The sequence below is a fragment of the Balaenoptera musculus genome, chromosome 3 (assembly GCF_009873245.2).
Source record: "Balaenoptera musculus isolate JJ_BM4_2016_0621 chromosome 3, mBalMus1.pri.v3, whole genome shotgun sequence".
NCBI classification, from domain to species: domain Eukaryota; kingdom Metazoa; phylum Chordata; class Mammalia; order Artiodactyla; family Balaenopteridae; genus Balaenoptera; species Balaenoptera musculus.
In genome coordinates, this window is record NC_045787.1 from 75,193,991 (window position 1) to 75,207,200 (window position 13,210).

General features: G+C 37.6%; 1 protein-coding gene across 8 annotated transcripts in view; it reads right to left on the reverse strand.

Annotated features, from left to right (window-relative positions):
• Positions 1-13,210, reverse strand: part of MCTP1 (multiple C2 and transmembrane domain containing 1) — a 558,214-nt gene that overhangs the window by 18,047 nt on the left and 526,957 nt on the right. For all 8 annotated transcript variants that reach the window (XM_036848826.1, XM_036848822.1, XM_036848821.1 and 5 more), the window contains one exon: positions 873-982. In XM_036848826.1, coding sequence (XP_036704721.1) covers positions 873-982 — 110 coding nt within the window. The remainder of the gene's footprint in view (positions 1-872; positions 983-13,210) is intronic.

Sequence of the window (13,210 nt, forward strand, 5' to 3'; positions counted from 1 at the left end):
GGTTATGAATAATAAACAATGAATAGATATACAAAACTAGGAAAATGTAGGCTTATCCAGATATACAGCACCCCTTCTTGAATAGATCATTTAGAAATCATTATGTGGGCCAATTTTCACATAGTTTAGTAGGTACGGGGCCTTAGTATATTTTTTTACTAATAACTAATTATAAATCCACCTTACCATTTTTATAATTAAACAGTTGTTTTAAAAAATGTATTAATAAATAAAACTATTTGAAGTAAAATGCAAGTAACATGTTTCTTAATTTTACATCAGCTCTCAATGAAGCTCTATTTCCTTGTTTAAAAAATTGTTTTTTAAATTATAAAAATTATGTATATTTTCTAAATGACAAAGCATTAGTTTATTTCATCTATAATTATGATCTCAGCTATTTAAATATACAAAATTGAAAGCATATTTTTGCAGGGTGCTATATATAGTATGATTTTTTAAAATTTAACTTTATTGATGAAATTATAACTCGACCAATAATAAAATGCAGGTGTGTCTTGATTACCTGAAATCCTCATTTAACTTGGTTTATTTTTTTTCTATCACAATTTCATATTCTGTGTAAGAACAAAGTCTCACTGTGAAAATGTGCTAAAATTTAGGACGGTGTTATTTCTTCAAAGCTACAAGTATGACTTCTTTCCAACCAATATGTTCTAAATTTCAAGGAGGAAATTGACAGAACTTTCATAAAACCAAAGACTGGCAGAAGCAAAGTAAATAATGATAAAACTGAGCAATAGATCACCCAGGAGTGTCCCCTGCCAGAAAGAATGTGGCATTTCACCCTCTGAGAAAGAAATGGACACTGTCCCACAGAAGACCAGGGCTCACATGTCAGCATCACTCACTTCTTTATCCTTTCGCCAAAGGAAGCAACTTCATCTAGGATGTTCTGGACACTGATACATACTTCCTGGATGGCATAGATTTTATTTATAAATCCCTTTTTTTCGCTGTCCTAAAATACAATAAAAAAGAGAGATTCTATATGAGTAAAGGTATCCTTGAGGGCTTGAATTCTTTTAATTGTCCCACTCTTACATTTTTAAACTTAAATGAACTTCATTTTTGCATATATATAAATGGATACGTGAAGCCCATGAAATTTTTAGGATATGACAGGAGGTGGAGGAGGAAGAGTATTGAGCATTATGGACCTGTGCTAGTATAAAGGTGGCTGCAAAGCACAAGACTCAGATTCCGTTGCTCTTGCCCTGATGAACAGAAACATTTCAGCCAGGGGGAGGGGAGGTATAAAGAGATCAGGTCTCAGAATGACCAAATGCGGAATCTGTGCTGACCCTGGACCTACCATGATGCGATACTTAGCAAACCCAGTTTCTTGGCCCCAGCACCCATATACCTAAGTTTGGTCTTGGCTCCAGATATTTTAATAGAAGGGAATGCTGGGTGCAAATGAGAAGACCTGTGAGCAATGAAAACTGCAAAAAAAAATTTTTTAAATAAAAAAATAACAAGGTCAACTGAAATCCAGTAAGTGGCCACTTGTAGACAGCACCTTAGGTAGATCAGATACGTAGTTAGCCTGGCCCCGCCTCTTATGAATAATAGTCACATACTTCATGCTCTATTAGGGTTCTAACTAAACATTTCCCCCCCCACACTTTGTACTTAATTCTTCATTTTAAAACTTGGGCTAGATTTAAGCAAAGCTGGTGTGTGCTCCAGGGAATGGATGGGTGAGGACTGAGGATAAAGCGCCCAGAGAGTGGTGTGAGCCTGGGAGAAATGGGCACATTTTGTAATTTTAGACCCAGAGGAAGAAACAGTGGTGCCCTTTCACGATAGAAAATTCTGCTTAGTAGCCTGGCATCACAGGCACTTGCCTAGGCTGTTTGGTGGAGACCATCCAACCCATGACTCCATTCCTCCATGCCAGCTTGAATCTCTATGGAAATGTAGATCCAATTTCATTACTTTAACTTCTTTTGAACACTTGCACACTGTGCCAGAACACTTGAGACCTCATGTGGCAGTCAGTGCTTGCTGAAAGCAGCCAGGAAGCTAGAATAATAATGTCGTCATGTTGCACATTTACATACTGACTTTCATTTTAGAAGAGTCTAAAGCACTTTGCACTGTGAACACTTGGCTGGGGCTGGCATCCTGCCACCTTAGAAACTGAGGGCAAATGAATGACAGGTGTGTGGGCAGCCTCCAAGGACAACAGGGTACAGTGGGACTGAGGACATGGATGCCAGTTTTATAACATGATCTTTCGATACCAGTTACTTAGAGCCCTCATTTTAAATTTAATTCCCATGGGAGATGTTGTCTACATTATTCAGCTCACTTATACCAAAACGGACTGTAAGGCAATGAGGTAGATGAAATGCATAAGGCTCAGAGTACAGAGAACAATTACACACCCTCGGAGTCCCCACTGTCTTCAAAAGTTGCCCTTCACTTGTCATTACAGACATGGGTGCATCAATTTCTTGTCTTTTTTCGCTCCCCAGTAATAAAATAAAATGCACTCATTTCACCTATGTAATTGTACATTTCATAATAAAATGGATAACCAGTGGCTCCTTCTAGTTCCTTTCATAATTACAAAATTGGGCTGCTCTAATAACCTCCATGGCCTTCAATGTTCTCTCTCAAGCACCGGCTAAGTTCATTTTGTCTATGAAGTAAAGTGCTATTACAAAATATTTTTCTACATGCAGAATAAATCAAGTTGGAGACAAAGCATGCAGATTATACAATGAAAGTTCACTGAGAATAATATCTTACCAGTTTGAAATTATGAGGTGAAAAATATTTCTTTCACAATAGCAATAAAATATATAAAACACTTAGCCATACCTTAACAAGAAATGTACAGAATCTATATTAAGAAATTAGAGATGCTATGTTTCTGCATTGGAATACTGAATATTAAAAGAATGTATTCTTTTTTTTTTTTCAGTTGAACATAAAGGTTTAATGCAATGTCAAGCAAATCCTAATGTGTTTGGAGTGGAGTGAAATGGGGAGAATTTGATCAAGTGTTTTTAAAATTTATTTGGAAGAATAAATGAATACCTATAGCCAAGTAATGTTTGCAAAAGAGAAATAATGAGAAAGCATTTATTGTACCAGATATTTAAGTAGTTAAAATATGAAAGATGAGCATTGAAAGAGAGATCATTGTATGATAAAGCACCATCATAAATCTATCATAAAGAAGGAAGTATTATGTTACTGGGTAATTGTTTTAACTATTTGGGGAAAATTATATTAAATTCTGCCTTAATAAATTCTCAGACCTATTTGTGATAGCTCGAATCTACCCCAGCATCTACCTCAAATTGTGGTACCCCAAATATGTACTGTATTAATTTAAAAGCAAAAAAGCTAAAAATGAATTTTATAAAAACAGAAAAAGATAGGTAATTTATTTACTGACCTTGGAATAGGAAAGAACTTTCTGAACATACAAACAGTAAAGAAAATCACAAATAACTGGTAGCAAAAGTTACATAACATTAAAAACTTAAAAGTTATCATAAATTTAAAAGGCTAAGTGGGAAAAAAATTGCAACAAATATGACAAATGAAGGGATGGGATTACCAACATAGTCAATGAACATCTGAAACAATTTTCATTGCAGTTTTGTTTAAAATAACAAAAAGAAAAATCACTAACATGTTGGGTAGAATTAATTATGTTACATACAAATGACAGACTATTAGGAAATCACAAAATATTGCTTAAAGACAGTGAAAATGCTTATGATCTAATAGAAACTGAAAAGAATGGGAAGTAAATGTGATATGGAGTATAATTCTAACTTATTTTTGAAATGAGTAGGATGGAAATAGATGAAGGGAATGTGTCAAAATATTAAAGGTAATGGATGTTTACCTTCCTCATACCTTCCTGTAATATTCAAATTCTTTGCAATTAATATATTTTACTATTATAATCAGAATAATCCCCTGATTTTCTCCAATATCATTATTAAAGTAACATGGATAGAAGACATAAATGAATCAGTATTCACTGGGCATGATTTTACATGGTTTATCTATTTTTTCTTAATGCATTTTTTTGTATTCTAAATTATTTTTAGAAAGAAGTAGAATGTAAATAGATACTCATTAAGTACCATAAAGTGCTTTTCACACAGCTCATTCAATCCTCACAACCACCCTACAACACAGATATTTTTCTCCACTTTACAGGAGAGAAAACTGAGGCTCATGGAAAAGTGACAGAGCTTGGATTAGCCAACTCCAGAGTCTGTTCTCTGCACAATATACCATGTGACCTTCCCACTCTACCCAGGAAGATTTCAGTTCCTACCCAGGATCCCTGTGAGATAAACAAGAAGAAAAGACTTGCTAACATTTAGAAATTTATTATCGTAAACACCATGATCAGCAAGAAAATGAAATCCGGAAAGTTGATTCAAAAATGGGAAGTGGAAGATGTGTTAGAAACCACCAGATTTAATGTTAATAATGCCATGTGCAAATATTAAATATGGGATCTTCATTAGTAACGTGTCATTTCAGGCATCTACAAAGACTATTTGTAGTAGATTCTTTAAATCCAAGTACTGATGTTGATTATTGGCTAAAGAGTTTTTAAAAATCTGCTCACTTTTAATTTTCTTTCTATCTTCTGCACTCCCACCCTGCGCCCACTCCCCTCACCCCTGGCCACCACAGTCCAAAATAAAACAGTCTGGAGTGTTGGCAAAGTTTTCAAGTCCTTTGGGATAAAATTTTTATCTTAAAATCTCTTTCATCAAATTCTATATTCCTCCACTGTGGTCTCCAACCAATGAAGTAATTACTCTTTATATACAGTATATGACCCCAAACTGCAATGGGTAGTGGAATTGCTCTGTGTTGCATTCCAATATTTCACACTTTTTTCACTAATGTTCAATACTTTATTAGTAGAGAATAAATTGGTACATTTCTTTTATGGTCGTTTTTGCTTTCCTTTATAAACCAGCTTGGATGAAAGAAATATTACAGGGTAGTTAATCATCCAAAGGCTTGGTAGTGACAGTGTTTTTTTAAATGCATTATGAAGGTTTCTTTTGAAGATTTAAAAAGAAAATTACCCATAAAAAAGAACTATAACTATAAATCTGAAAATGTGAGATTTATATTGTACAAGTTTTTCTAATAATTCCATATAATTTCTTAAAATCTTGTTATTTTAAATAGTCCACAAAATATCAATAACTACACACTTGAAATATAGTGATTCTTTCATATCACCTATTTTACTATCCTGTATCACAACAGAAGGTTAACTAGATTTTTCGAAAGAAATATCTACTTCCTAGCTGTGAGATATTTAGGAAACTCTTAAAGATGTGAAGGATCAATATACACTCCTTACATATTTGGAGAATCCTGTTCATTGACTTTCAAACCAAAATGACAAATACTCCCATTCACTGATTCGGTTCCAAATGGGAACAAGAAGCCAAAGTGATAGGTGTCAGGGTATGTGTACTGTGGGGTTGGGGTCTTCGTGCACCCAGCTGCATCCTGCCACAGTCACTGATGCCAAAGAGGTCACTGTCAGCCCTGCTGACATCATAGAAAATGAATCTCTTGGACACCTGTGCTGTAGCGATCACAGCAGGTATACAGAACATGTTTGCTCAAAATATTGATGTTACAAAATTAATGTTATTTCACTTTCTTTCTAGGTTGAGAATGTCTTAAGAGAGTTAAGGGAGAGAGCTATTAAGTCTTACATCAGGGTGAGCATAAAACGGAACTGTCCCAGGAAACCAGAGCATATGTTCACCTTACTGAGGATTTCACAGAAGAAGCATGCAAATTTGCACCCCAAAGAGCTAATCTGGATCATAACTCTGCTTTTCCTTTAAAGTCTTGCTGTGTAACCTCTGGCAAACGGGAGCAGTAAGACTGATATCTGCTATGAGACATAACTGTTCTAGTTTACTGTTGACTACAGCTCTTCTGTGAGCAAACTGAACCTCACAGAGCACAAAGTGTACATTGTGTTTGGAATATGTTTAGGGTTCACGTGATTTATTTTTTATGCTAAAGATGGTTTTGGTGCACAGCTTTCTTACTTCACTCAGTAAAATGCCCTGCAAAACAGACTTCCTCTCAGATCTATGCTTCTAACCTATGGAAATAGTAGACATGAGGTATAGATTGAATAAAGGCACACAAAGTGGTGAAATGTTTTCTCTGTGCCAATATTCCTTCTTTTTCAGATATAGAAAACTACCCTTCAGCCTGAAATCTAGAGCACTGATATTCTCCCAGAGAGCAACTTAACAACTCACAGAGACTCTTGACTACTGAATCTTATCTCAGTGTCTTACACAGTTTTTATGATATCAAATCTTACCCAGGTTACTGGGTGCCTTGGCTCTTTTCCTGATATTAACCTTGAAAATAGGAACCCTCCATTGAAACATTAAAGGATTCTGAGATATGGTTAAGGTTAAGAAGACAGATGGAGACCATTTAAGACAGTATATTTTCTCTTAAAAAATAAAACAGTTCTCAAAAACATTTACATTTCAGGGTTATAAAGAGGACTAAGTTAAATAAGATAAGCCATGTAGAGCTCTTAGTATAATGCCTGGTACAAATAACTATTATTATTAGTAGCAGTAGTAGTAATAAAACTATGTATACAATTCCTTATTAAGAGAATTCAAATTATTTTAATCTATTTTTGCTCATATTAAAAACAAAATTTTGAAATATTAGAGAGAATTCCTAAATATATGAAACCTTTTAGGCATGTTTAGTTTTGCCCCAGATGACTTAGCGTTAACTTGTCAGTTTCCATTTTAGAAAATGATATTAGATTCTTTATAATGCTACATTGAGAAGACTTTTTTTCCCCTTCTGCTGACTCTACACATTTTTTTATCCCGAATGAGTATTTACCTCATCTTAATTTTTAGCTTCCTCTGTTCAAGGTACTAAGCTTTTCAGTACTCATTTTCTACAGTACAATTTTTAATCACATTTAGTTGTGCCTTGCCCCATTAATTTAATGTTATGCTTTTTGCATGTAACTTTAAAGGTGATTGTAAAATAACAAAAATTTGGAAAGAGATATCCCCTGGGCTAGGCAATGTAAACAACAGGCATTTAAAAATGGCAGCTGGCACTCTTAAGGTTATGATGAAAGCCAGGAAAGAAAGAATGGAAGGAAAGGAAGGGAAAAGAAAGGGAGGAAAGAAGGAAGGAAGGGAGGGAGGGAGGGGGGAGAGAGAGAGAGAAAGAAAGTAAGTAAGAAAGAAAGAAAAAGAAAGAAAGAAAGGGAAAGGAAGAGGAAGGGAGGGAGGAAGGGGAAGGAAAAGAAAGAAAGAAGGGAAGGAAGGGAAGGAAGGGAAGGGAGGAAGGAAGGAAGGAGATAAAAGGAAGAAAGAGCACAAAGAGAGAGGAGGAAACTGAGGGAAAGAGAAAGTGGAAGGGGGAGAGGAAAACTTGAAGAGGAGACACCCCATGGGATGGAAGGAGGAGGGGGAGGAGATGGAGAGAGTCCGGGAGGTGAATATGAGGAAGGGAAGGAACACATCTATCAGAAACGAAAATGACTTGCAGCCAAGGCAAAAATAAAACTTGTTGACTGCTCATGTTAAGTTCTAATTAAGCAAAAATAATTATTTGTAAAAGGCTATACATAAAATGTTAAATTTCCATTAAATATAAATGTAGAAAAACCTTACAGAAAGCACCAAGGGGATGCAGATGTACCTGTTGTCAGGAGGGAGAGCTCCCTGGAGCTAAATTTCTTGCTTGACAAAGCCCTCATCATGTAGACCCTAAGGGACTTGCCTATCTCCCTCTTCCTAATGATTTAAGAAAACTCTGTATAACTGCCCTGATAGTTCTTGAAAGCTCTTGCAAGATTAGGACTATATATCAGTATCAAAACCTTTGACTTAATCTCCTTGCCAGCAGGCAGGAAGTCCGCTTTCCAGAGAGCTGTTCTACAGATGATCCCCTCTCAAGGCTTTCTGTCCCAGGAGAAACTCTGCTTTCAGATGGCCTCTCAAGTGCAAGGGCCAGAAGGCCTGGCTCCGGGCTAACCTTGATCGAAGCCACACCAGAAGCTGTGAGGCTGCTGTTCCCAAGTGACCAGACAGGAAAATAAGTGACAAAGTATACTTTCACCCAGGACAGTACAATACAAGTGTTGAGATAAAAATTCTGTAAAGTCAAAATGAACACATTGTGGAAAGGTTTAGAAAATGTGAAAGCACACTCAGGATTATGGTGGCCTAGGACAAGTTACTGCTTGTCCTTAGACCCCATCTGAAAAAAAAAAAAAAAAAAAAGGTTAAATAAGGTATGTCCTAAACTCCCTTCTGGTGACAAATTAGCAGGTTTACAGAGAAGATAACAAGGGTGTGGAACAGCCTCTGCCGCTGGTAGCCCTTTGAAAGCTTATTTGAGGACTTGCTGGTGGATGGAATTTCTCCTGCCCTTTCTATGGGGTCAGTACTGTAAGCCTGAGTGACAATAGGTAACGGAAGCACTGGCTTGTTTCTGAATCCAAACAGCAACGCCAGGAGAGCTCTTCTTTATCCCAATTTCTAATGAAAAAGCTGGGTGTACGTGTGTGTGTTTTTAAAACCCTCTTTTGAAATCATTTGTTTCGTTTCCAAATGTGTTTTTAAATCTGGTTAGAGTTCAAACGCACAGCTGAGAGGGCAACTGAGTTTAGAGAAGGCTGTGAGCCTTCTGGACGACCACAGTCTTAGAGGATGACTAGATTTCTGACTGACTGGCTCTGTGGCTAAGCCTGGTTCAGATCCCACCTCCATTATTGCCTTAACTGTGTGGTTTTGAGCAATTTACTTATCTTCATCTGTAAAATGGGGGTAATAATGGAACCTACCTCAGTGATGGTTATAAAATTAAATGAGTTTAATCCATTTAAAGCATTTACCCCAAATGTCTAGAACATAGGAAGTGCTCAGTACGTATTAGGCATTAACATTATCAACAATTTGAAGAGACTGAAAAGGAAGTACAAAAAACCTTTTAAATGCTAAATTTATTAAATCTCTATAAAGATGACAGAGTTTTTTTGCCTTATTATTTATGATATATCTAAGGAATAGTATGTTTATATAATTTCTTTGTCATCTAATACAATCAGATTATCTCACACGTATCATTTTACACAATCGTTGCAATGGTCACACAAGGGTAAAGGGCATTATTATTCTCATTCCCTAATGAGCAAACCAAAGACCAGATGCCTCTCATCCCAACTCAAACTTCTACCCCAATCTATGCTCACTCTCCTTTGGTGCCTCCAGCCATATCTGTTGTCATCTGAGAAATGGGATTTGAAAAATGAGGAGTAAATTCACCTGTTTACAGTATGCCCTGCATCCTGAAAGTTGCACACTCTCTAAGGCCAAAGCTAGTCATACTCATGCAAAGCACACACCTTTTTCTCCCGTGATTTTTCTGTCAGCGCTTATGCAGGTAACACTTCCCATTAGAATCAGTGACTTGTTCTTCAACAAGGCTCATGGCTGAATCAAGGCCAGAATTTATTATTTTATCTTAAACAGCACGAGCTTTGTTGCTAATCTACTCACTAAAGTAGTTAAAAAAAAAAAATTCCTTTTACTCCATATACAAAAAAGCATGTACACGAAGGTGTGGAACCTTCGAAGATGTTTTCTTCAATAGATTTGTTATGAAAATCATTCACCTTGTAGAGGACTTTATAAAGCATTTTTAACTTATCTTCCCACTTGGATGGCAGGGTCAGGTGGTTTCCCCATTTTATGGATAAGGAAAGTGAGGTTTGGAGAAGTTAGGATCTCATGACTCTAGTTAGAAAGAGTTCCTGAGACTTTAACCCAGGTCTCATAACTGAAACAGGGCTCCTTTCAGGTCACTGTCAGAAAGCCATCAAGTCACATATGGTATTTCTTCACTACATTGTTTTAGATATTTAAACTTGGCTCTTCCCAACAACTAATCTTGAGTTTAATCAAATGGTCTGAGCAAAGAGTCATGTTAGTATTATGAAAGCAGTGCTCTTTGTGACATCTCGAAGCCTGAGTGAGGATTGCTCTGTGAAATCCGGAGGCTATTTTTCTTTACAAATATTTTACAAGACGAACTTGTACCTTTCCGAAGAAGCACATCTGTTGTAAATTACTCCCTTACAGAAAGAGAGAGAATCACCATCCTTTCTTCCCATCTGAGCTTAAAAGAGATTTGTTGACATATTCTAAGGCCGGCATAGACAAAACAGCACAGGAAAGAGGAGGCGGTCAGCAGGACCAGGACTTGGCTTTGCTTAAACTAATTCCACATGCCCCGTGAACCATTAGCTGTTTTTTATTTCCTGCTCTAAAGATCAGTAGTGAAAATAATCTGGGGTAGGGAAAAGCTGCACTTATTATTTTTTTTCCCCCAACAAGATGCTGTGTTAGCAAATAGAACATATGAGCCACCTTCAGCAAACCAAGGTCTTTAATAATCCATTTTTCAAACACTACTGGTATTTCCTTTCCAAACAGAGATGGGCTGTGACTGGAATCAATTTCATCATTTGTACGGTTACAATTGCCAAGTTTCTGGAAATAATCGCCATTTAAATACTGGATAATATATATATATTTTTACATGAAGCCAACAACAGTTTTATTGCTATTTAATTTCTGTGATTTGTTTGTTTGCTGTAAGTTTTCAGTGTTCTGAGTGCATGATGTTTGAGACTAGGGAAACGTCTTAAGAACAAATCAGGGAAAAAGCAATGTCAAAGTTGTGTTCATGGCCTGACTTGAATCCACCCAACAAGGGAGATTCGCGTTAGGAAAAAACAATTTGTTCTACCATTTGGGGCTTTTCTCCCTCAGCTTCCCTATAAACTGAATAATCTAATATCATCTACCATTTTCAGACCTGGGCCTAATGTAGCAAGTCAAGGACAAGATTGAGAACTCAGTTGTCCCCTTTAAGAGGATAATTGGTCTCTTCAATGAAATTCAACAAAACAGAGGTGATGTCAGTACAAATAAAGGGCCTGGTGAATTTGGAGGGAACTAGACCATCTTTCTCTATTGATGCTCTATGTAGCACATACCTGAAAAACAACTTTGTGCTCTATGGGATGCTGCTGATACAAGGGGTGGGCCTACCTCCTAAACCTCTTCCTTACCGCAGACTAAATCACAAAGACAGGGTCATCCTGAGGTCAACCTGGAAGAAAACAGCAAAGGCCCACTTTACTGCACTGATGGCGATATGTTGTTTACTTAGTTGTGTGGATCGCGGTCGGTCTTTCAGTTTATTTGCGGAGGGGGAGAAGGAAGTGGGAAAGGGCAAGAAAAACATGAGAATCAATTTGCAAAAGTATCTCAAATTCTTACACTAGAGAGGGCCATTTATTTAATAGGATAAAATAAGTCCTCTACAAATGGTAGTGTATGTATCTGTATTTAAATGTTCTGTATTTAAAATGAAAGTAGGATGGACATGGATCCAGGCTATGTTGTACTTATCCTAATCAGGCAGATGGCTGTTGTGGGCTTGAATCCTGTTGTGCATTTTACAGCTGTGTGACCTTATATAAGTTACTTAACCTCTCAGGTACTCAGTTTCTCCATCAGTAAGATGGAGATAACGTCTACCTGAGTATTGATATGGGAACAGAAAGAAATCATGTACATAAAGCAACTGGCACATTAGTAGATATTAAATAATGATTAGTTTCCTTCTCCCCACTAATTGTCTTTCTTCCCAAGGGGTAACACTTTCTATTTTTGCCTAGTTTCTCCCTCTCTCTCTTATTTTCCTTCCTTCCTTCCTTCCTTCCTCTCTTTCTCTCTCTTTCCCTCCCTTCCTCCCTCCCTTCCTTTCTTCCTCTCTTTCTCTCTTTTCCTTCCTTCCTCCCTCCCTCCCTCCCTCCTTCTCTCTGTCTCTCTTTCTTTCTTTCTTTTTGAAGTCTGCATTTAGAAGCCTGATGATCACGAGCTTCATTCACATTACCTCCCCATTTGAGCAGCACTGTTTAGCCAAGTCTCAGTCCATCTCCTTTATTCATTTATTCAATAAAGACCTACTGAATCGCAGCTACATATAAGACACTATTCAAAGCTCTGGGCATACAGTGATAAACAAGACAGCACCAAACAAACGTATAAGTAAATGAAGAAGGAAAATAGCAGAAAGTGAAAAATGCAATGGAGAGACTTGAACTGGGTGCATGTGCTGCACAGTGACCCAGAGGTCAGGGAGGGCTGCTCTGAGGACGAACTTCACAGTTGAGACCTGTTTTGGTTGGGAAAATAGAAACTACTTTAGGTATTTCAAACAACCAGAATTTCACACAGAGAAGTGGTTACCCTGCTGATGGAAGAAGTGAGAATAAGAGTGTGATAGACATCGGCAATGCAGGAAGCCTACCCAAGGGAGGGGATGTTGCTGGGGCCCAGATGCTAGACCATGTGGACGAACCATGATGAGAACTGGAGCCATGGATGGCGCTGCTTGGCAGTACTTGGGATGGTGGAGGAGAGGCTGTCTCTGGAAAATGCCTCCAGAAGTGGTGGGGGAAGAGGAAAGACACAGAGAGAGAGAAGGAAATTCTCCTGTTTTTTTCCTTCTTCCCTCCTTCCAGCATCTCCCATTGGCCAAGTCCCCCAAAAGCTATTGTCAAGGGAGCTGGAAAATGTGGTGTGAGGGAGAAGGGTGGGTGGGGACCAACGTGGAAGGAAAGAGGTGGTAACCAGAACAAGGAGGGAACTCACCAGGAAAAGATCAGGGGAACCAGTACAGGCGATACAAATGCACTAAGGAAGAAACAAACTGAACTTGTTTCAGGAAACAAAGGATGCGCAGACATGGTAGCCAGGTGAAGCGGTGAGTGGAATGGGAAGATATCAGAGAAACAGGCGATGCTACAGAAGGCCTCGTAAACCCAAGTAAGCCGTGGAGATTTTATTCTAAGCGTGATGGGAAGCCATCAGAGTGTTTCAACCAGGGAAATAACATGAGCTAATTTACATTTTTAAAAGATCATTTAGGCATAATGTAGAGGAAAAACAAGATAGGAGGTTATTATTGTAGTCCACAAGGGGATATGCCTACTTGCTCTAAGCCAAGGTAGGCCTATTCAGGATGTGTCGCAAGTAAAGTCGCCATAGACATGTTACTGGATTGGATGTGCGAGGTGAGA